Source organism: Salvelinus alpinus, chromosome 13, assembly GCF_045679555.1.
Source record: "Salvelinus alpinus chromosome 13, SLU_Salpinus.1, whole genome shotgun sequence".
In the NCBI taxonomy this organism is placed as follows: Eukaryota; Metazoa; Chordata; class Actinopteri; order Salmoniformes; family Salmonidae; genus Salvelinus; species Salvelinus alpinus.
The window spans coordinates 6,126,451-6,152,415 of record NC_092098.1 but is presented as its reverse complement, the minus strand read 5'-3'; the positions used below and the strand labels follow the sequence as shown (position 1 = coordinate 6,152,415).

Genomic DNA, 25,965 nt, shown 5'->3' with positions numbered 1-25,965 from the left:
AAAATATATCAAACCACACACTGTGCGCACGCCTGTTCGCAAAACCATGTGGAGATTTGGGATCAGAGCATGAAAATGTTCTATTTCACACCGAGGCTTGATGGTTATCAAGGGGGAGTGTTGGAAAGAATTTTCGCATGTTTGGGGTCGCGAGAACTTTCAGATATCAAAATGGTGTTGTGGGCCAAAAACGTTTGTGAACCCCTGCCTTATCACTTCAAGGCTAGATTCAATATGTAGCGCTGAAGAGCTGCATTGTAGCGTGGTTGAAATTTAAAGGTCATTTTTGATTGAGCCGATAAATGCAGCATTTACCGTGAATACAGTCTCCGGGAACATTGTCTTTAAAGCTGAAATATCGATCTTTTTGGGATGACCCAACCAAATTCACATAGAAATGTGAGTTATAGATCTGTCATTCTCATTGAAAGCAAGTATAAGAAGCGGTAGGTGTTTACTATTTCTTTTCTTCCCGTTCTTAAGTTTCGTTTTTGCATCTTTTAATTTCACTTTGTCCACTAGCTTCAAACTGCTGAAAATACAATATTTTTGGTTATTGAAAAGATATTTCACAGCGGATTAGATGGTACATTGATTCTCTACACTATACAGTACATTGCTTGTTTTGTCACAAACTGAAATTAGGCAAACTATTAGAATTATAGCAACCAGGAAATGGCAGAGAAATTTCTGCATATTGCAACTTTAAATGTCAATCGTGCTACAACGCAGCTACGGATTGAATCGAGCCCTTACTGTTGAAAGTATCAGTTATATTACAGTGGTTGTACTTTAGTCTGGATTTGTTGTTTCTCAGTGAGGGATGATGGCTGTCCAGATTGAAGGGTGTATCACAGCGTGAGCCACACAAAACTCGCACACACTCATGCACTTGCGTGCATACATGTACAGGGCATTCAGAAAGTATTCAGCTCCTTTGACTTTTTCCAAATGTTGTTATATTACAGCTTTATTCTAAAATGGATGAAATAAATAAAAATCCTCAATCTATAAACACTACTCCATAATGACAAAGCGAAAACAGGTTTAGAAATGTATTAGAAGAAGTATAGAAGTATTCAGACCCTTTGCTATGAGACTCGAAATTGAGCTCAGTTGCATCCTGTTTCCATTGATCATCCTTGAGATTTTTCTATAACTTGATTGGAGTCCACCTGTGGTAAATTCAATTGATTGGACATGATTTGGAAAGGCACACACCTGTCTATATAAGGCCCCACAGTTGACAGTGCATTTCAGAGCAAAAACCAAGATGTGAGGTAAAAGGAATTGTCCGTAGAGCTCCGAGACAGGAGGCACAGATCTGGGGAAGGGTAACAAAAAAATGTCTGCAGCATTGAAGGTCCCCGAGAACACAGTGGCATCTATCATTCTTAAATGCAAGCAGTTTGGAACCACCAAGACTCTTCCTAGAGCAATCTATGGAGAAGAGACTTGGTCAGGGAGGTGACCAAGAACCCGAGCTCCAGAGTTCCTCTGTGGAGATGGGATAACCTTCCAGAAGGACAACCATCTCTGCAGCACTCCACCAATTAGGCCTTTATAGTAGAAGCCATTCCTCAGTAAAAGGCACATGACAGCCCACTTGGAGTTTGCGAAAAGGCACGTAAAGGACTCTCAAATCATGAGAAACTCTGATCTGATGAAACCAAGATTGAGTTTTTTTACCAAGCTGGACCTGCGGAGTGCCTACCATTTGATCCGCATCGGGAGGGGGATGAATGGAATACGGCCTTCAGCCCGGTATCTGGGCACTATGAGTACTTGGTGATGCCTTATAGTTTAGCCAATACTACGTCGGTGTTCCAGGCATTTGTGAATGAGGTTTTTCGGGACATGCTTAGGCACCAGGTGGTCGTGTATATTGATGACATCCTGATCTACTCGGCCACCTTGGAGGATCATATTGCCCATGTCCGGGAAGTCCTGGGGCGCCTACTGGAGACCCATCTGTACGAGAAAGCAGAGAAGTGCCAGTTCCATCAGGTCGTCGGTCCTTGGGATATTAGATCAGCCCACAGTGAGTGGTTATGGAAGAAAGGAAGGTAGATGCGGTCAGGTCATGGCCAGTCCCACCACCACCATAAAGGGACTACAACGGTTTTTGGGGTTTGCCAACTTTTACAGACGCTTCATCGGGAACTTCAGCTCCTTCGTCTCTCCTCTCACCTCTCTCTTCAAAGGTGGTCCCCGTCAGTTGGCATGGAATCCTGCAGCTGATGAGGCCTTCCGCCTGCTGAAGAGGCATTTCACCTCCGCCCCGTTGTTGAAACACCGAGACCCTACGCTGCCCTTTGTGGTGGAGGTGGACACCTCAGAAGTGGGCGTGGGGGCCATCCTGTCACAATGTCAAGGTAGTCCACAAAAACTGTATCCATTTGCATACTACGCTAAAAAACTGTCCCCTGCAGAGAGGAACTATGACGGTGATCGGGATCTCCTGGCGGTGAAGTTGGCATTAGAGTGGAGACACTGGTTGGAGGGCGCCACGGACCCGTTTCTCATCCTCACCGACCATCGGAACTTGGAGGTGGCTGAACCTGCGCCAAGCAAGGGGACCCCCTTTCTTTACTAGATTCAACTTCATCTTGTCATACCGCCCAAGTTCATGAACATCAAAACCGATGCCCTGTCCGAACTCAATGATTCGGGAGAGGTTCCTGTCCTGAGTGGTCCCATTAGCTGCCCTCCCGAATCGTTGCCCCCGTGTTCTGGGACATAGACCTGGACATCTGACAGGCTCTGGAGAGGGAACCCGCACTGACTACCTGTTCTCCGGAGCGCACATTCGTTCCCATGGAGGTAAGGGATCAGCTTTTGGCCTGGGTGCACACATCCCTTGCCGCTGGACACCCAGCTATCACCTGCACCACTCAATCCATCTCCATTAAGTACTGGTGGCCCACCTTGACACAGGACGTCTCCAACGTCAACTCCTGCTCCGTATGTGCCCAAACCAAGTCTCCCCGGAACGCACCAGCAGGGAAACCCCTTCCCATCCCCATGTTTCAGCGGCCTTGGACCCATCTGTCTATAGATTTTATTTTAGTTTTCTTCTGATCTTCCCCTGTCTGATGCTTTCACCACTGTTATGGTTGTTGTGGACAGATTCTCCAAAGCCTGCTGTTTTATCCCTGTCTCTGGTCTCTATACCACTCGCGAGGTTGCTGAGGCACTGTTTCAGCAGGTCTTCCTGCACTATGGCCTTCCAGGGGATATCGTCTCCGACCGTGGTCCTCATTTCACGTGACTTGTATGGAGAGCCTTCATGGAGAAGCTGGGGCTCACGGTCAGCCTCACATTCAGGTACCGTCTTCAGTCCAACGGGCAGATGGAGAGGATCATCCACAGGAATCTCCGCAGCTCCTGGAGTCACTGTCAGGACCAGCAGAGGGAGTGGTCCCGATTTCTTCCCTGGGCGGAGTACGCCCAGAACTCACTTCCAGCCGGCCCTTGCTCCGTGGACCCCGAGCCAGACCGAAGCCCCTGCGGTGGATGAGTGGTTCTCGCATGCAGGAGAGGTTTTGGACGCTGCCCACGTGAGGCACCAACACGCGTCCAGTGCCAGAGGGAGCAGGTGGACCACCACCGCAGTGAGGCACCCATTTTCCATCCTGGTGATCTCATCTGGATCTCCACCAGGAACCTCCCGCTCCTCCTGCCCTGCCAGAAGCTGGGCCCCCGGTTTGTGGGGCCATTCAAAGTCCTCTGGAGGGTCAATGAGGTAACTTACCGACTACAGCTTTCCAATGACTACCGGATCTCACCCTCTTTTAACGTTTCCCTCCTCAGGCCGGTGGTTCCTGGTCCCCTGGCTGATGCTGTACCTCACGACACCCCTCCACCTCCCCTGGACATTGAGGGTAGTCCTGTCCATGCCGTCAGGTCCCTCCTGAACTCCAGACATCGTGGTAGTCGGCTCCAGTACCTGGTGGACTGGGAGGGGTACGGTCCAGAGGAGCGGTGTTGGGTTCCGGTGGACAACATTCTAGATCCTAACATCATCTGAGATTTATACCTTCGCCGTCTGGACTGGCCCGCTACTCGTTGTCCTGTGGCTGGAGCCGCGCATCAGGGGAGAGGGTTCTGTCTCAACCACTCGTTCCCCCTCTCTGGTGTCAACGTCGCCGGTCTGCTAACCACTGGTCCTGGAAACCCATCATTACGCACACCTGGCAACCTTCATTACGCACACCGGCGCCTCATTAGGCATTAAACTCACTAACTGCACTTGCTTCCTGAATTCCAGCATCTGCGTTACAGAATTGTAGAGTTTACTAGATTAATGAAATGGCGATCCATTCAGACCAGACTTACTGATTGAACTTTCGTAACTACATTAAATGTGAGGCAGCTCTTTCAGAAACAGCAGATAATGTTTCTTCTCTCTTGTGCTGCATACGGATAAATCACTTTGCTACAGAGGAGAGGACGCCGCTCTGTCAATCCCACTCATTTTGTTTGGAGAGAGAATGAGAGGAGCTCTGCGGTTATCTGTTGAAATGGGGAGGTTTACAGGCTTAGATGGGTGTTTTGACTTAACTCAAACATTCTGAAAACTGACAGCGCAGACAGGCGGAAGAGACATCTGAGACTGGATTAGTACAAAGACACAGGGGAGAGAGGGGGGAAACGGGTTTCAGTCAGAGAATATCAAACAGAGAAATAAACAGAAGTTGGGCTCTGTCTACACCATGGCTCTGAAGATGAATTGATACAGATGGGAAATATGGAAGGGAGAGATAAAGAAGGAATCTTTAAGCTTACCTTAATGAAAACCCAGAACAGTTTCCAGCACTCAACAATCAGACAGTGGCGTGTTTTCATGGATGTACTAATGTACTAATAAAAAATACAAAAACATAAAATATATATTTTGTCTCTGTTTCATCATTTTCCTTCAATTCGCAGGAGGCTGAATGTGGAGAAAAGGAGAAAACATCAGAATGAGTGAAACAGCGCCCCTCTGTGTCTCTACCAATAGGCCATCTATTTGATGATGTCTTGTCGAAACGAGTACGACATTGTTGCCGCCCATAGCATTGAAGGCAAAGGAAGCCAGTGAGTATCTGGCCTCCCTTGACAAAAAAGTATTGATAAATTTGCCAATTCGCGTTGAGCTAAACTGAGCGAGCTCAACTGTGAATGGTCCTGGCGCACCAAAAAAAGTGTCAACGGAAGCTAGCTTGGATTTTGTGTCACTCCTATCAAATCCCATACGTCATTGACAGAAAAACTTGAGATGTTGAAAAATAAGGAAAGGTGACTAAAGTGGATGAACACAACTAATATGAATGTATAGGTCTCAACCCACATCAAAGCAAAGCTCTGTAATGGACAGTCACAATGTTGGAGATGATGACTTAGGACTAACCCAGAAAGTTACTTCAGTAGAAGTAGAAGTAACCCAACTTCATTCTCTGCATGTTCACAATGTTGTGAAAAAGGATATTTATTGATGACAATTGTATTTAAAGATTTGCAAAAGTGGATCTAAGATATGCATTCCAGGTACAAATGCAAAACAAATGACCAGACATTCTGCAAATGTATTTATCATTTGATCATTGTTGTTCTGCTATTGGTACTTTGAACCACAATTCCAAGAATACTTGTGGGTCTTTCTATAAATCATGGGGCCAATGTGCAATTAAAATGTAATTAAAAATAATTGTTATGCAGTTCCACATGTGTATTTAGAGGAATATATGCAAATTGGCCCGTAACTCCACCTATACAACAATAAAGGCCTAGAACTGTACATCCTTTAAGCAGGGTTCATACAGACATTGGCAAGTCAAAACTTTTTCAAGCACTTAATTGTAATTTTCAAGGACCTCAATGGTATACCGTTGACCTTCATACCGTTGACCAATGGTATACCGTTGACCTTCGTTGACCTGGCCAAGGCTTTCGACTCTGTCAATCACCACATCCTCATCGGCAGACTCGATAGCCTTGGCTTCTCAAATGATTGCCTCGCCTGGTTCACCAACTACTTCTCTGATAGAGTTCAGTGTGTCAAATCGGAGGGTCTGTTGTCCGGGCCTCTGGCAGTCTCTATGGGGGTGCCACAGGGTTCAATTAATGGACCGACTCTCTTCTCTGTATACATCAATGATGTCGCTCTTGCTGCTGGTGAGTCTCCGATCCACCTCTACGCAGACGACACCATTCTGTACACTTCTGGCCCTTCTTTGGACACTGTGTTAACAACCCTCCAGGTGAACAATCAATGCCATACAACTCTCCTTCCGTGGCCTCCAACTGCTCTTAAATACAAGTAAAACTAAATGCATGCTCTTCAACCGATCGCTGCCTGCACCTGCCCGACTGTCCAACATCACTACTCTGGACGGCTCTGACTTAGAATATGTGGACAACTACAAATACCTAGGCGTCTGGTTAGACTGTAAACTCTCCTTCCAGACTCACATCAAACATCTCCAATCCAAAGTTAAATCTAGAATTGGCTTCCTATTTCGCAACAAAGCATCCTTCACTCATGCTGCCAAACATACCCTCGTAAAACTGACCATCCTACCAATCCTCGACTTCGGCGATGTCATTTACAAAATAGCCTCCAATACCCTACTCAATAAATTGGATGCAGTCTATCACAGTGCCATCCGTTTTGTCACCAAAGCCCCATATACTACCCACCAATGCGACCTGTACGCTCTCGTTGGCTGGCCCTCGCTTCATACTCGTCGCCAAACCCACTGGCTCCAGGTCATCTACAAGACCCTGCTAGGTAAAGTGCCCCCTTATCTCAGCTCGCTGGTCACCATAGCAGCACCCACCTGTAGCACACGCTCCAGCAGGTATATCTCTCTGGTCACCCCCAAAACCAATTCTTCCTTTGGCCGCCTCTCCTTCCAGTTCTCTGCTGCCAATGACTGGAACGAACTACAGAAATCTCTGAAACTGGAAACACTTATCTCCCTCACTAGCTTTAAGCACCAGCTGTCAGAGCAGCTCACAGATTACTGCACCTGTACATAGCGCATCTATAATTTAGCCCAAACAACTACCTCTTTCCCTACTGTATTTTTTTATTTATTTTGCTCCTTTGCACCCCATTAGTTCTATCTCTACTTAGCGCATTCTTCCCCTGCAAATCAAGCATTTCAGTGTTTTACTTGCTATATTGTATTTACTTCGCCACCTTGGCCGTTTTTTTGCCTTCACCTCCCTTACCTTACCTCACTTGCTCACATTGTATTTAGAATTATTTTTCTACTGTATTATTGACTGTATGTTTAACTTTTCGTTGTTGTATGTGTCGAACTGCTTTGCTTTATCTTGGCCATGTCGCAATTGTAAATGAGAACTTGTTCTCAACTTGCCTACCTGGTTAAATAAAGGTGAAATAAAATAAATAAAATAATACAATTGTGTAATTTATGTAATTGTACATATACAGTTGAAGTCGGATGTTTACATACACTTAGGTTGGAGTCATTGAAACTTGTTTTTCAACCACTCCACAAATTTCTCGTTAACAAGCCATAGTTTTGGCAAGTCGGTTAGGACATCTACTTTGTGCATGACACAAGTAATTTTTCCAACAATTGTTTACAGGCAGATTATTTCACTTATAATTCACTGTATCACAATTCCAGTGGGTCAGAAGTTTACATACACTAAGTTGACTGTGCCTTTAAACAGCTTGGAAAATTCCAGAAAACTATGTCATGGCTTTAGAAGCTTCTGATAGGCTAATTGACATCATTTGAGTCAATTGGAGGTGTACCTGTGGATGTATTTCAAGGCCTACCTTCAAACTCAGTGCTTCTTTGCTTGACATCATGGGAAAATCAAAAGAAATCAGCCAAGACCTCAGAAAAAGAATTGTAGACCTCCACAAGTCTGGTTCATCCTTGTGAGCAATTTCCAAACGCCTGAAGGTACCACGTTCATCTGTACAAACAATAGTACGCAAGTATAAACACCATGGGACCACGCAGCCGTCAAACCGCTCAAGAAGGAGACGCGTTCTGTCTCCTAGAGATGAACGTACTGTGGTGCGAAAAGTGCACATCAATCCCAGAACAACAGCAAAGGACCTTGTGAAGATGCTGGAGGAAACGGGTACAAAAGTATCTATCTGTCACACCCTGACTTCAGTTATATTTGCGTTCTTGTTTATTTGATTAGGTCAGGGTGTGACAAGGGGTGGTTTGTTTAGTTTCTGTATTGTCTAGGGGTTTTTGTCTTGTCTAGGGGTTTTTGTCTTGTCTAGGGTTTTTTGTTATCTATGGGGATTTTGTATTGTCTAGGGGTTGTAGGTTTATGGTGGCCTGAGTGGATTCCCAATCAGACAGCTGTTTATCGTTGTCTCTGATTGGGGAGCCTATTTAGGTTGTTATTTTCCATGTTGGTTTGGTGGGTAGTTGTCCATGTTTAGTTGCCTGTGAGCACTACGTTGGCTTCAGGTTTAGTTTGTTAAGTGTTCTTCGTTGAATTAAAAGATGTATTCCAATCGCACTGCACCTTGGTCCACTCCTTTAAACGGCCGTGACAATATCCACAGTAAAACGAGTCCTATATCGTTATAACCTGAAATACTGCTCAGCAAGGAAGAAGCCACTACTACAAAATCTCCATAAAATAGCCAGACTACAGTTTGCAACTGCACATGGGGACGAAGATTGTATTTTTTGGAGAAATGTCCTCTGGTCTGATGAAACAAAAATAGAACTGTTTGGCCATAATGACCATTATGTTTAGAGGGAAAAGGGGGAGGCAATGGCAATTTAAAGGCAATGCTACCAAATACGAATTGATTGTATGTAAACTTCTGACCCACTGGGAATGTGATGAAAGAAATAAAAGCTGAAATAAATTATTCTCTCTACTATTATTCTGACATTTCACTTTCTTAAAATAAAGTGGTGATCCTAACTGACCAAAGACAGGGAATCTTTACTAGGATTAAATGTCAGGAATTGTGAAATACTGAGTTTAAATGTATTTGGCTAAGGTGTATGTAAACTTCCGACTTCAACTGTAGGTACTAATATAGGACCCACCCATTAACAGTTTAAGAATAATGCATTTTTTGGGCCTTGCTAATGCATTGATAATCTATCCTACGGAATTGCACACGGTAGACTCGCTGTCTAATCCGAGGCAAAAAGACACAAAAGCATGAACTCATTACCTTGATGCTTCTCTGTGTTAAATCTAACGAGACCCTGCTGTAAATCAAGCAGACAACAGCAGATGATCAATGTTAATTCACTAGATATTAGATCCAAGGTGGTTCCAGGCACAACTGTCTTCACCGGCATAATGAATGACACCGAAATATTCTGGACATTCCTCATGAACACCTTTTCCAGCACTGGGCTGTTGTTGAATTGCATGCGCTATCACAACAGCTGTTAGTCACTTGACTGTCATTCAGAAAATGCCTTCCTGGATCAGATGATGTGTGAAAATATCATGGTGTCATTAAACAGCTCAACACTGTGCACATCCAACAAGTATTATGTATAATCATTGAAGAACCACATTAATGACGGTATCGATATAAGTTTTAAGTACCAAGGTAAGGTGACTCTTTGAATAAGAAGAATTTGATTTTACAATCTTATACATTTTTGGGGGATTTGTGTGCCCATAAACTGTTTTCACCCCGTAACATTAGGAGACAGGAAATGTTATGTAGTTACACTGAATTTATGAGGTCTCTGTACAAAAACCTGTCCGACAGCTAGTTCAAAGATTCCTACAGGGTTCAAGTTCAATGTCTATTTTAACTGATTAATGCTTAATATATGATCCACTACATGTCTCATGTCTGATTGTCTGATGTTGAGACTTATCATTGTATCATGTCTGATTGGTTCATGTTGATTGTGTGGTGAATGCAGGAATGAAGCTGTAGGGAAAATACGGCAGTTGAAGTTATTTTCCTCCATTCCTCCTGCCTTTTTTCCCCTTTATTTAACTAGGCAAGTCAGTTAAGAACAAATTCTTATTTACAATGACGGCCTAGGAACAGTGGGTCAACTGCCTTGTTCAGGAGCAGAACGACAGATTTTTACCTTGTCAGCTCGGGGATTCGATCTAGCAACCCTTCAGTTACTGGCCCAACTCTCTGACCGCTAGGCTACCTATCGCCCCGTAATGAGGAGTAATGAGAAGCAGAAAACGGAAGAGAGAGAGAGCGAGAAGCAGGTCATGTAATTGGACGGCAAAGAAGACAAAATGAACAGAGCCACTAATCATATAATGACTTGAATTCATGTTTGATTGCATATGTGTGTGTGTGTGCGCGTGAGTGTTTATGTACATACGTGCGTACATGCATGGGTGTTTCCCTGTGTTCATGCATGGGGACACTGAGTGTACAAAACATTAAGGACACCTTCCTAATATTGAGTTGCACCCTTCCCCTTTTGCGTTCAGAACAGCCTCAATTCGTTGGGGCATGGACCCTACAAGGTGTTGAAAGCGTTCCATAAGGATGCTGGCCCATGTTGACTCCAATGCTTCCCACAGTTGTGTCAAGTTGGCTGGATGTCCTTTGGGTGGTGGACCATTCTTAATACACACAGGAAAATGTTGAGTGTGAAAAACCCAGCAGCGTTGCAGTTCTTGAAGTGGCGCAACTTTGGTTTCAGAGGTGGAAGAGACATTATTATATTATTTAAATAATTGTTTTATCCAGTCCATAAACACTCCAAACAGCCTACCCAATGTTCAGAGGCATCCGCATGGTCCTAAAGCACACTGTTGCCTCGTTTATTATCACAATCCAATTATAAAACTGGGGGGGAAATGCAATTTTAGAATGTGGGGAGGACATGTCCCCCCCGTCCCCAGTGAAAGTTGCGCCTCTGGTTCTTGACACAAACTGGTGTGCCTGGCACCTCCTACCATAACCCGTTCAAAGGCACTTACATTTTTCCCATTCACCCTCTGAATGGCACACATACACAATTCATGTCTCAATTGTCTCAAGGCTTAAAAATACTTTTTTAACCCATCTCCATTTCACACTGATTGAAGTAGATTTAACAAGTGACATCAATAAGGGATAATAGCTTTTACCTGGATTCACCTGGTCAGTCTATGTCATGGAAAGGATAGGTGTCATACATTTTTTGTACACTCAGTGTGTGTGTGTCCCTGTGCAGAGATCCGGCAGGCGTTCCGGGTGCTGGACCGGGATGGGAACGGGTTCATCTCCAAACAGGAGCTGGGCATGGCTATGAGGTCTCTGGGATACATGCCTAGCGAGGTGGAGCTGGCCATCATCATGCAGAGACTGGACATGGACGGTGAGACATAAGAATGAAAGACACACACATTGGCCTATACTGTACGTAGGCACACACACTGAAAGTCTTAGTCTGTGATTTCCTAAACTGATGTTTCCAAGGTTAATGAATCAATTACACCTTCAAGTCTCAGCAGTGTGGGAGAATGGGTTCATGCTGTATGTACACTGTGTCTGTGTTTGCATTCACCCTATATACCAGGTTCTCTGTGTAAACCACTCTGCATTAAACAGCTTTGACAAAATGCTTTGCGGGTGACTGTGCACGCGCACACGCACAAGCACACACACACACACGGCTCCAGGCATAAGCGGCATCAGCATTTGCTTAGGGCCCCCGACTGCTAGGGGGAGTTTAGGAACACGGTCGTGGTCTCAACTTACCGTTGAGAGATATAATAGTAGAATGCACAAGGTGCAATTTAGAAATTTGGTTGTCCATCTGCAGTTTTTCTCTTGTTATGTCAGTCACCGATAGTCACTCAATTAGCATGTCAGCTAACAATTTTTTGATTGGTAAGTTGATATAGCCAGCTATCATGCCCGAATACCGACCCGGCACTCAGAGCAAGTGCCCAGGGGCCCTGACCTCCAGGGGTTCCCCATTGATTTTGTTAGTCACTCTCACTCAGATATAATTAACATGGAAAAAGTATTGGCAGAATGTGTAGAATTGCAGGAAATAAGCTGTAAAATTGCAAATTCTTCTCTCTGCCCTATGGTAAAATAAACAGGACCCCAAAAAGCTAAGGCCGACCCTGAACAAACACACACACACACACACACACACACACACGCCGTCCCCACAGTACCAGTTTGGCTTTGAATGCAGCCACTTTATCTGCCAACTTAAAGACAGTTGTCATTCTCCCCTGAAGTGACAGATTGAGTTCGTTGAGCAGGTTTAATAAGTCGCACAGGTAACTCAAACACTCTGGCAAGCGATCTCCCCCTGGATAGCCATCTGACTAATGTGTATAAGAGAAGGTGTTTGTGCTCTGCGTCCATTACCTCACAAAGCTGCCCAAACAGATGTGAGTTAATAAACAAATTAGGAACATTTGAGCAGTCTTGACACAAAATTGAATGAACAGAAATGCAATGGTACATTTGATCAGTCTAAAACGTTGCACATACACTACTGCCATCTAGTGGCCAATATCTGAATTGCACATGGGCTGGAATAATACATTATGGCCTTTCTCTTACATTTCAAAGATGAAAAAATACAAAAAAAGTTTGGTGTTTTCTTTGTATTATATTTTACCAGATCTAATGTGTTATATTCTCTTACATTCCTTTCACATTTCCACAAACTTCAAAGTGTTTCCTTTCAAATGGTACCAAGAAATGCATGTCCTTGCTTCAGGGCCTGAGCTACAAGCAGTTAGATTTGGGCATGTCATTTAAGGAAAAAATTGAAAAAAAGGGTCCGACCCTTAAGAGGACTTCTCACGAGTCACCAACCCTGATCCGGTAGCACCCCCCCCCCCCCACCCCCACCCCCCCACCCCCCCCCACCGAGTAGCATAGCTAGCATAGCGTCACAAGTAACTTGTAGCATCTAAATATCATTAAATCACAAGTCCAAGACACCAGATGAAAGATACAGGTCTTGTGAATAAAGCCACCATTTCAGATTTTTAAAATGTTTTACAGGGAAGACACAATATGTAAATCTATTAGCTAACCACGTTAGCAAAGGACACGATTTTTTTACTCCCAACATTTTTTCCTGCGTCAGTAGCTATCACTAATTCGACTAAATAAAAATATATATAGCCACTAACCAAGAAACAACTTCATAAGATGACAGTCTGATAACATATTTATGGTATAGCATAGTTTTTTTTTTGAAAAATATGCATTTTTCAGGTATAAATCACAGTTCTACATTGCAGCTGCAATCTGAAATAGTGCTGACCCAGCCAGAACAATTACAGAGACCAACGTCATATAACGAATTACTCATCTTAAAACATTTCAGAAAAATACACAGCGTACAGATATTGAAAGCCCAACATCTGGTGAATCCAAACAATATTTCAGATTTATTAAATGTTTTATAACGAAAACAAAATGTAGCGCTAAATTAGCATAGCTATACCAGGCAGATTCGGCTAGGCGCCCACGGCCAGTTCACATGCACAACAGATATGATATAACATCGTAAATTGGGTCTTACTATGGCTGATCTTTCATCAGAATGTTGATCAAAGTGTCCTTTGTCAAGATGAGTCGTTGGTTCCGTTCAGAATTGTTCCTTTCCCACTCCATTTAGCACAGGTACTGGTCGAGTGGCACGGATCTCTCAAACGTAAATAAAATCAGACAACGGAACACCACAAAACTCCCGAAAAAATTCAAATAATCTGATTAAACTATATTGAAAAAACATACATTACGATGATATGGTCACATGTATCAAACAAAATTCGACACGGAGATAGTTTTCATCCATAACGCCAGCAAAACAGTACACAATCGCAGCTCCAACTCGTGCGAATCAGAAACCCGGAAGTTGTCGGTCACGCCAAAGAAATAGGTCTTATTTCACGTCAGTACCAGATAAACAAAGAATTTCTCCTCTGACGTCCTCTTGACACCCAGAGGAAGGCGAATGAAGTGTGTTTCTGGTCATAGGGGTCATGACCATATATAGGCAGAGCGTTGAAGCGAGCATAGACTTCTTGCATTCTACTTCTTGGTCAGGGAAAGTGCTGTCAAATGACTTGTGTATCACTCAGAGACAAAATTGAAACGGTTTTAGAAACTAGAGATTGTTTTCTTTCCAATGGTATTATTTATATGCATATAGTAAGAGCAATAATTGAATAAGAGGCAGTTTAATCTGTAGAGCAAATTATGCTAATGGGAAAATAGCACCCCCTGTATTCTCAAGAAGTTAAGAGGTTTTAAGCCTCTAACAATTGTGCCTCAACGTCTTCCGCTATTTCATCAATTCGCCTAGTGACGGTGGTAGCCGAAAGAGAAACCTGTGCTATTTCTTTAACTGCAGCCTCTCCTAAGAGTTCACAGCAAATGTCCAGCAGGTAGAATCAACTCCTCGCCAATAGTGAGAGGCTTCTTGGCCTTAGCAATACGGCTAGCCACTAAGTATGACGCTCTCAGTGCAGCCACGTTTGTTGATGCGGTGGCTTTCAAGACTTGCTTCTGTCCTTCTTGTTCACGTTTTCTTCGCTCAAAGAATTCAACAGGTTTGTCTTTAAGTGCAGGGTGCTTGGATTCGATGTGCCGAAGTAGTTTTGAGGGCTTCATTGCCTCGTTAGATAGCCTATCTCCACATACTACGCACAGGGGGCTTGGAGCATGCGAGTCACCTGTCGCAATAAAGCCATATTTTAGGTAGGACTCATCATCTTTTCAAATGAATGAGGCTTTCTTTTTTTTGCAGTCTCGGGCTCTGCTGTCTCTCTATTATCGACATCGTCGTTGGGCCTTTGAACTCCCTTACCCCTTCGGAAGAATCTCTCCAGCGACGTTTGTTTGTTTTTATTCATGTCAGCTTACATAGCTAGCTAGTCCAAAGTTGGCGGGCAACACAGCTCACACAGACCGTGATGAACTCATTACTCAAGGTCAAAATCTGTAAACTGTTGTGGGCGTGACATAGATATTAGAGTGGTGAGAAAAGGACCAACAGACTGCACCAAGTGCAATGTAATTACTGCACAAATAGCCTATGATTGTATATAATTATTATTTTATTTAACCGATTAAAACAATTTCAAATGAATGTATCCTTTCCGTGCGGCCCGGTAGAGAATGTGCCCGGGGTTTGGGGACCGGTGGTCTACAAGACTGTGTGTGTGTGTGTGTGTGTGTGTAGGTGATGGCCAGGTGGACTTTGAAGAGTTTGTGACGATACTGGGACCCAAACTGCTGTCGTCTGAGACCAGAGAAGGTTTCCGAGGAAGCACCATCGATAACATCTTCTGGCAGGTAGGACCACATAGTCCTCTCTTTTCTTGACTTCACTTATCTTCTGTTTTCTTCTGTCAAATCCTCTTCTCTCCTCTTCTCTTCAGTTCAGGTGTCTTGGGCAAAAACTGGTTGAATCAACATTGTTTCCACGCAATTTCATCCGAACAATTCAATGTGGTGATGTTGAGTCAACGTTGAAAACTGATTGGATTTTTTAAAAGTCATCAATGTAAGGATGTCTTTGCCCAGTGGGTTCTCTCCTCTCTTCTCTTTTTCTGCTCTTTTCTCGCATGTTCTCGTTTCTCCTATCTCAAATCAAATCAAATTTTATTTGTCACATGCGCTGAATACAACAGGTGAACATTTCACCTTACAGTGAAATGCTCCCTTACAAGCCCTTAACCAACAATGCAATTTTAAGAACAATGCAGATATAAGAAAAACAAATAATTAATGAGCAGCAGTAAATAACAATAGCGGGCCTATATACAGGGGGGGTACCAGTTCAGAGTCAATGTGTCAATATGCGGGTTGCACCGGTGTCGACGTAGTTGAGGTAATTATGTACATGCAGGTAGGGTTCTTAAAATGGCTGTGCATAGATGATAACAGAGAGTAGCAGCAGCGTGGGGTGGGTGGGGGGGGATAGTCTGGGTTGCCATTTGATTGGCTGTTCAGGAGTCTTATGGCTTGGGGGTAGAAGCTGTTTAGAAGCCTCTTGGACCTAGACTTGGTGCTCCGGTACCGCTTGCCGTGCGGTAGCAGATAGACTGTTCTATCTCCTTTCTACTCTTCTGTTCCTTTCTCTTCTCTTTTCCTGTCCTCATTTCCTTTCATCTTCTTCTCTTCCTTTCTTATTTCCCAGTCCTCTCTTCCCCTCTCCTCTCTTCCCCTCTCCTCTTTTCTCCATCATCTCTACCCCTTTTCTCGCTTTTTGTATTTCTGTTTCTTCTCTTTTTGATCTCTCCTTTATCTCATTTCCCCAAATCCCCATATCCTCCTCTTCTGTTCCCCTCTCCTCCTTCTGCCCCTACTCTCCTCTTCTCCCTCCCTCTGCGATGGCTTCTGCAGTCAGGGCACGTGAGATGATGGCTCAAAAATCTGTTTTTGCTAGATATTAACACACACACACAGATAGAGACCCCATACCTTTGCCTTTTGTCCCATGATGATGCGGAAAGGGATATTTGGGCCCATGTCTTCAAATGAAAAAGACATGCCAGTGTGTGTGTGTGTATGTGTGTGTGCGTACATCCATGTGTGCCATGTGTACAGACTTCAAAGTAATTCTAGGGGGTCTCTGCTTCAGAGAAAGGAGAGAGAAAGGAGAGCTTTCGGGCTCCCGAGTGACGCAGTGGTCTAAGACACTGCATCTCAGTGCAAGAGGCGTCACCGCAGTACCTGGATCAAATCCAGGCTGCATCACATCCGGCCGTGATTGGGAGTCCCATAGGGCGGCGCACAATTGGCCCAGCATCCTCCGGATTTGGCCGGAGTAGGCCGTCATTGTAAATAAGAATTTGTTGTTAACTGACTTGCCTAGTTAAATAAAGGTTACATTTTCTTCTCTAATCTATTTTATAGTCTCCTCTCTTCCCCTCTCTTCTCTTCTTTCTTCTCCATCATCTCTACCCCTTTTCTCGCTTTTTGTATTTCTGTTTCTTCTCTTTTTGATCTCTCCTTTTTGTCCCATGATGGGGAAAGGGATCATTGGGCCCATGTCTCCAAAGGAAAAAGACATACTAGGGTGTGTGTGTGCATGTATGTGTGCGTAGTGTTTTTTAATTTACTTGTGTTCAGCGAAAATGTGTGTTTTCGGGGAAAGTAAAACTAAACTACTTTCAGTTCAGTGGTTTTTGCTGCATTATAAAAAGGGTTGAGATGAAGCGAGAAAAAAAGGGAAAAGGGAAGACAGAACAACAACGGAGTGACAGGCAGAGAGTCGACACACGGAGAGAAGGGGGCGAGAAATGTTTTTATAAAAGACAGAAAGGGAATTAAGAAACAGAAAAGGAATAAGAGAGAAAGGGAATGAAGCATGAAACACACTGAGAATCTTACTGCCGATAGACTGCCGATAGGTACTTATCATAGTGGGAGACCGGTCCTTCTCTTGCTAGAACAGAAGCGGTACCTGCTGATTGCCGACCCGGTAGCGACGAACCTGCCGATTTGTATTTGTAAAATCGCAATGCTCGTCAGTGGCCAACAACTTGACTTTGAGCCAATCAGAGAACACGAACCCCCACGTGACGAGACAACAACAAAAAATTGGGGGAAAATAAGGCATTTTCTCTGTGCATCCACGGATGAGCTCATCACACTTTTATGCAATGTAGGCTAGGGGACGGTCGCTAGCTAAATGCACAAACGCAATGCACGCAACGCTAAATACTTCCTCCAAGCTAGCTAACCACTGTAGCTAGTATTGACATAATTAAAGCACAATGGATTGGCTAGTTTCCATGAAACAGCTGCCTGTGTTAGCTGCTGAGTTAGTGCATTATCCTTAGCTAGGTAGCTAAACTCAGCAAAAAAAGAAACATCCCTTTTTCAGGACCCTGTCTTTCATTTTTTTTTTTTTTTTCCTTTAAATTTTATCCCCTTTTCTCCCCAATTTTCCGTGGTATCCAATCGCTAGTAATTACTATCTTGTCTCATCGCTACAACTCCCGTACGGGCTCGGGAGAGACGAAGGTCGAAAGTCATGCGTCCTCCGAAGCACAACCCAACCAGCCGCACTGCTTCTTAACACAGCGCGCCTCCAACCCGGAAGCCAGCCGCACCAATGTGTCGGAGGAAACACCGTGCACCCGCCCCCCTCAGTTAGCGCGCACTGCGCCCGGCCCGCCACAGGAGTCGCTGGAGCGCGATGAGACAAGGATATCCCTACCGGCCAAACCCTCCCTAACCCGGACGACGCTAAGCCAATTGTGCGTCGCCCCACGGACCTCCCGGTCGCGGCCGGCTGCGACAGAGCCTGGGCGCGAACCCAGACTCTGGTGGCGCAGCATAGCACTGCGATGCAGTGCCCTAGACCACTGCGCCACCCGGGAGGCCCTTAGGACCCTGTCTTTCAAAGATAATTTGTAAAAATCCAAATAACTTCACAGATCTTCATTGTAAAGGGTTTTCTTTTTTCGCAATCTGGTACAGTAATAGTGTAGACCGACCTTCTAAAATCAATAAATGATCAATCGGGCGTACTTGAACTTGTTAGTAAAGAAATAAAGGCGATGAAGGCGAGCCTCTAAATGAGTGATGAAAAAGCTGCGACAACGGCACGCTGAAAGGTACAGTCAATACTATTAAAACGGACGCTAAAGAACTTAAAAAGGAGAATATGTTTCTGAGATGAGCCTTACTTGGAATACAGACTAGATCTATGCGAGAAAATCTGGTACTTACTAGTATTAAAGAAAGTGAGGGAGAAGATCCTGAAAGTGTGGTGAAATAATTCCTTCTTAAAGCGCTACAGATCCCAGGCGATACCGTCTACAAAATCAAACTCTAACATGTACACCGTTTCAGATAGAGGACAAAAATACGAACGCCTACTCGTTGCCAAATTTGCATTCTTTAAAGATAAAATAATGTTTGACAAGAGACTCGCTGGCGGGAAAATAGGAATGAATGATCAGTTCCTGAAGAAAATTGTAGACCGGCTTTAAGTTCTGTACCCACTCTTCAAGGTGAATAGACTTGAAGGGAATCATGTAGCTCTCGTAGTCGATAAACTGTACATTGATAACCAACTGTTCCAAGACGGTATTGTAATAGAAAGAAATTGTAAAACAATAAAATACAACAATTGATAAAGAAATAAACTACAAAATACACTATACCATTCAAGATAGGGAATGTTGTAAAATAATTAGTATTCAACTTCCTATTTATAGTATTAATAAATAGATAAGACAGCGTTAGAAGAAAGGATAATTATTGAAATAATACATCTTTAAATATAAGGAACTGGAACACGAAAGTACTCAAATGCCTGAAATTAGGTAGGAATCAACATCAACATGGTAGGGATAAAAACACAGCAGAGTACATAGAAGGCACAGCATGTGGGTATGTGCAGGTGTATTGTGATGGAAGGTGGGGTGTGTGATTTTGTGTTTGTAAAAGTGTGCAGTGTGCAGTTAAGGAAAATAGACCAGTGTGTGTGTGTTTCAGGGTAGGGGGGGTGTATCTGAGCTCCATCACTTAGGACTTGATGTTGGATAATCAAATCTCCCCATTTTTGCTCAATTGTTCATGCCTTTTCAAACAGCTACAACTGTATATGCATTCGCACATCAAGTCTTCTCTTCAGCTGGCTTCAGGGATGGAACATCTGAACTTGTGGTTGTTTGTGGGGGAACGGTGGGGATTGTGTATGTGTGTGTGTCCCACATCTGTGGCTATGGGGTAATGATGTTACGGACAATACAGGATGAATCTTAATAATTGTTTGCCCAAATAATAATCGCTTGGCAAAAATGTAATTTTTGTATTGCCAACTTTGTTATAGGTAACAAATCCTTCGTGTGAACTGCCTAATGTCACAGTGTCACTTTGCTGGAGTCTAGAGCAAGCACGATCACATGGCCTACCTGTAGGCAGCAGAGATTGCAGGATTGGATGGAAAGCATGATCTGTCTGTAGCCTTTTTCTTTCTTACAAATATCGTAATTAATTTGCCAGAATATTTTACATCTTCATCCCATAAGTATTAAAGGTAGTGCCATGTTACAGCCATCTTTAGACATATAGCCAGTACCACCACTGAGGTATATAATTATAACCCACCCAAACTAGGCCTAAATGAAATATAAAAAGTATCAATTCAATCGCCAGGTAGCCTATTATTGTGGCAAAGATGCGTCTGTAGAACTTTATATGGATAATATTAATGTAGGTAGGCTACTCTGTTTTTGCCAGGCAACACCTGAGAAAATGTAACAAGCGCTTTCTGGTCACTAATCTGGATATGTGCCCGCCTTTGCACTCAAATGCTGATGACGGGTCATTGGTCAACAATCAAGACATGCAACTTTTTGGTTCTGGATCTGAAGCCCAGATTAGATGTTTTTGAAACAAGAATTTGTAGGCCTATGTTAGTGACCAGATCGAATAAGCAAAGGTATAAATATAAAATACAAATGGTAGGCTATATGTAGCCTATTAAAATATGTATTAAAAAAAAATCCCATTAAATTCCACACTCACAAGCCCCCAAAACCTTCTCACTGGCTAGCTCACCAGACCTGTGTTGCTTGACAGTTTGCTGGTCCAATCAGAGAGCCGAGGGTGCGTTTCACCAGCCAATCTGTTTATTTGCAAGTGAGATACTGTCTCTGGCTGCATGAAAAGTAATCCACTGAGACTCTATGCCACAAAATGAGTGACACAACTTTACAAAACCTGTCCCGAAAATTTCAAGTCATCAGTTTCAAGTTAGCCTCAAGAACCAAGCTTCCATAAAGGCGTGACAACGACGTGATTTTGGAGGTATGGCAATGTGAGACTAGTCTCAAGTCAAAGTCGAGTCCAAAATCTTGAGGCTCCAAGACAAGTATCAAGTTACAATATTTTATATAAAGTCAGTCTCAAGTCATCAAATTTGTGGCAAGTCAGACTTGAGTCAAAGTCATGTGACTCGAGTCCATACATCTGTAAAATACTTATCATAAAAAAAAACATTATTGACTTGTCGATCCAGGGACAACAGGAATGTCAACCACTTGGAGAAATCAGGACAAGTGTCTTGCAAAAGGTTAAACATAGCCCTGCTAGACACCTGCCTGGTAGACACCATTCTAAATCAAATTAAAATTGTATTTGTCACACACATTTAGCAGATGTTATTGCGGGTGTAGCGAAATGCTTGTGTTTCTAGTTCCAACAGTGCAGTAATATCTAACAATTCACAATACACACAACCTAAAAGCAAAATAATGGAATTAAGGAATATATAAATATTAGGATGAGCAATGTCGGAGTAGCATAGACTAAAATACAGTAGAATAGAATACAGTATATACATTTGAGATGAGTAAAGCAAAAATATGTTAACATTATTAAAGTGACTAGTGTTCCATTATTAAAGTCACCAGTGGTTTCAAGTCTGTATATGGGGCAGCAGCCTCTAAGGTGCAGGGTTACGTAACCAGATGGAAGCCGTCTAGTGATGGCTATTTAACAGTCTGATGGCCTTGATATAGAAGCTGTTTTTCAGTCTCTCGGTCCCAGCTTTGATGCACCTGTACTGACCTTGTCTTCTGGATGATAGCGGGGTGAACAGGTAGTGGCTTGGGTGGTTGTTGTCCTTGATTATATTTTTGACCTTCCTGTGACATCGGGTGCTGTAGGTGTTCTGGAGGGTAGGTAGACAGCGGCACCCTCTGGAAAGCACTGCGGTTGCGGGTGGTGCAGTTGCAGTACCAGGCGGTGATACTGCCCAACAGGATACTCTCAATTGTGCACCTGTAAAAGTTTGTGAGGGTTTTAGGTGCCAAGACAAATTTCTTCAGCCTCCTGAGGTTGAAGAGGTGCTGTTGCGCCTTCCTCACAACACTGTCTGTGTCTAAATGCTCCCTCTCCCTCTTTCTTCTGTCTTTTAGAAGCCAGCGGACAGACTAAAGCTGGTCACAGTCCGTCTATCGACATGTCAGTAGACAATTGTTGTAGCGACATCATTAACTTTCTTTGTCGACCGACATCAATGAAAAGTTATGAAAAAGTATAAACACAAAACGACAGCCTTTGCATGACATCAGCAGCCCGAGTTATCACTTGTGAGAATGCAGACAGGAGTAGTTGAGAAAGACAGCAAGTCTATACGCCTATCTGACTGTGATTGATGTGTCTATACACCCTCAGTCTGTCCTCTAGCTCTGTTGACAAGCACACATGCACGCAAGCATGCACGCACAAAAACACACACACACACACATACATTCACATTCCTTCACACTCTTCACATACACTGCTGCTACTCTCTGTTTATTATCTATGCATAGTCACTTTACCCCTACCTACATATTACCACAGTTACCTTGACTAACCCGTACCCCTGCACATTGACTCGGTACCGTTACCAATTGTATGTACCATCGTTATTGTTATTTTATTGTTTTACTATTTGTCCTTTATTTTATTAAGCACATTTTTCTTACTTACTTTTTTAAAACTCTGCATTGTTGGTTAAGGGCTCCTAAGTAAGCATTTCACGTTAAGGTCTACACCTGTTGTATTTGGCGCATGTGAGAAATCAAATTTGATTTGAAACAACACACCAAAACCGTAAATCAGCCCTAATGAGGCAAGCTTTTAGAATCACAAACGTGTGTGAGCGTGTGTGTGATAAGATCAAACAGTCTTGCTGCATTATCGCAGAACGCTCTGCAATGGCGTCTCCATTCTGCTTTTATACCACTGGCAGAGCTGTGATATTGTAAGTGGAGGAGATATCTAATGGATTGTGCCTGCGTCCCAAATGGCACCCTATTCACTACTGCACTACTTTTGACCAGAGCTCTGCATTATATAAGGAATAGTATGCCATTTGGGCTGCAGCCTGTGTGTGTTGTGATTACAGTGATAACAGCAGAGAGACGGACAGGATATTGAATAGTGTGATTAGAGTGTTATTACAGTATTACTGGCCCTTATTGTACTGTCTAATGGCCTACAACAATGTCACACAATTCCATTAGTAACTATTCATCTATTTATTTTTCTTTATCACAGTTTATTTTTAATCGGTCAGCAGAATAGAATAGACACAACCCATTCATTAATTGACCAATCAATCAGTCACATTTTACATTGCAACAACTGAAAACTGACCTGGACTCAAGCCCCTCCAAAAAGCAAACCTAGGGCAACGGTGGCAAGGAAAATCCAGGTAGAGAGACACCTAGAAGGAGAGAGAGTCCGACTTCAGAATGGGAGCATTAAAGTTATGAAGCATTAAAGGTATCCTTTTTAGATAAAACTATACTAAATACTTGTCACCAAAGAATGTCACCAAATAATTGATTTAAACACACTATTTTGCAATGAAAGTCTACAGTCGCCTCAGCAGCACTCTGTAGGGTAGCACCATGGTGTAGCCGGAGGACAGCTAGCTTCTGTCCTCCTCTGGGTACATTGACTTCAATACAAAACCTAGGAGGATCATGGTTCTCACCCCCTTCCATAGACTTGCGCAGTAATTATGACAACTTTCAGAGGATGTCCTCCAACCTATCAGAGCTCTTGCAGCATGAACTGACGTGTTGCCCACCCAATCAAAGGATCAGAGAATGAATCTAGTACCGAAAGCATAAGCTACAGCTAGCTAGCACTGCAGTGCATAAAATGTGAGTAGAAATGAGATGAAAAATGTGAGCATAAAATTAGTAGTTGATTCAAAAAGAGAGAAAGACAATTAAGGAGAAGCAAGAGAGCGAGCGAGAGAGGGCTATATTTCGCTAGCTATATTTCGTAGTATATATTTTTTTCTCTTTCACTTTCACTTAGTATCGAATGCAGCTCACTAGTTTGGCCTAATCAAACACCCAGCTCAAACAGAGAGGGATGCTATGTTAGTTGATGCTATGATAGATGCTATGCTATGTTGATAAACAGACCTGAATTTGTCCAATAGAAACTCTTGTTTGCAACTGTTGAACTAATAATTAAACCCTATATCAGCTAGATGCAGGCAAGAGTATGCAATGCGGTAATTGAATGTGTAACTGTCTCTCACCTTGATTACAAAAAATGCTCTCAACCTGTGCACCTAAGTTGTAAACTTTCATTCATAAGCTAGGTTGTAGCAGGGAGTATCATGTATCACGTAGTAGCCTAAACTTATCGATGTTACATTGAGCTGGGTGAATGGAATATGAATGACAGTCATCCAATATGCTGTAATAGAAATAAAATATAAAAATAATCGTCCTCCCTCATCTTAAACTGCAGCGTCTGCCACTGCGGTACAGGTATACCTCTAGGCCATCAGTCACTCCACAGGCATATTTTCTTCTCTCTTCTCCTTCAGGTCATTCTGACCACAGTGGCAGGGGAACAAAAGAGTTCTCTCTCTCCTTAGTCTCTCTTCCTCTCTCTCTCTCACTCCCACTCTTTCTTTTTCTCTCTCTCTGTATTTGCTGTGTCAAACTGAGTGAATAGATTGTGTTTCACAAGGTAAATAGGCATCCAATTGTGAATTGGGGAGTAGGAGGCAAGGGCAGGAGGGGAGATTAAAGCACTCAAAAGTGAAATGAATGAAAAAATAAAAAACGTCTGAGACTCAGACTCTCTATTGATTGGAATGAAACTTCACTCACTCACTCACACACACACACACACACACACACACACACACACACACACACACACACACACACACACACACACACACACACACACACACACACACACACACACACACAAATGAGAGTTAAAAGTTCTATAATATGACCTTGGAATGTATCTGCATAGTACTGTCATTTTGTGTGCATATATCTTCAACTCTTACAGTGTGTGTGTGTGTGTGTGTGTGTGTGTGTGTGTGTGTGTGTGTGTGTGTGTGTGTGTGTGTGTGTGTGTGTGTGTGTGTGTGTGTGTGTGTGTGTGTGTGTATTCATGCATGCCTGTGTGCGTGTTTGGATGCATGTGTTCCTGTGTGCTTGCGTGTGTGTCTGTCTTGCCCCTGCAGTTTGACATGCAGCAGATGTCTCTTGACGAGCTGAAGCAGGTTCTGTTCCATGCGTTCCAAGACCACCTGACAATGAAGGATATCGAGAACATCATCATCAACGAAGAGGAGAGCCTCAATGAGACAGGGAACTGCCCCGAGTACGAGGGAGGTGAGGAGGGGGGGACAGAGAGGGCGAGAGCTGAGAGAGATAGAGATAGATGGTAGAGATAGAGGGACAGAAATCTAAAATGAAACCTCAGGGAACAGCCAGACAGCCTGAAGTAGGAGAGAGTGGAGGGGAGTAAAATAGAGAGCGAGAGAGAGAGATTTCCCCTACCACATAGAATAAGGACTTCAGAATATCCAGTTAGAGACACTACATTTTCAGTCTCTGGGCTCGGTGCTTCTATGTGGTGATCTCAACGCCAGGACTGAGGTGAGGTGGACTACATAGAATCAGAAGGAAACACCTATCTATTTGGAAAGGCATCTCTCTACAATTAAACAAATCCCCATTCACAGAAAGAGTTATGATAGTGTGGTTAACAAAAGTAGGAGAGAGATACTTCATTTCTGAAAAGGTCTCAGTATATACTGTATATTGTTAATGGTAGGACAAGGGGTGACTCATTGGGCCGATTCACATACAGCTCTGTGCTAGGGAGACAGTGTGGTGGACTACTCCATAACCGATATGCCACCTCAATATAATAATGCATTTACAGTCATGCCACAACTTGCCCTGTCGGATCACTTCCAGATCACATTTTACCTTAAAGATCTATGGAGTCAACCAAAATCCCAAATCAGAAACCATATCTATTCAATCTCCCTCCCATTTACAAATGGAAAAAGACCAATGACAGAGCATTTGAGACAACATTAAACAACGATTTTTTTTTTTATGAAAAAATTAACCCGTTTTTTTTTCATCTAAATGCATTTGTTTGAAGAAATGCCTTTTTGAACATGTGAACTTTTATGTGCTTGTATTTAATCTGTAAATATAAATAAAATGTGAACGCACGAA

At 43.2% G+C, this 25,965-nt stretch overlaps 1 protein-coding gene across 1 annotated transcript in view; it reads left to right on the top strand.

The window, feature by feature from the left end:
* Window positions 1-25,965, top strand: part of LOC139538033 (calcium-binding protein 8-like) — a 75,265-nt gene that overhangs the window by 13,389 nt on the left and 35,911 nt on the right. Inside the window, exons 3-5 of the mRNA XM_071339948.1 lie at window positions 11,172-11,315; window positions 15,165-15,277; window positions 24,954-25,104. Coding sequence (XP_071196049.1) covers window positions 11,172-11,315; window positions 15,165-15,277; window positions 24,954-25,104 — 408 coding nt within the window. The remainder of the gene's footprint in view (window positions 1-11,171; window positions 11,316-15,164; window positions 15,278-24,953; window positions 25,105-25,965) is intronic.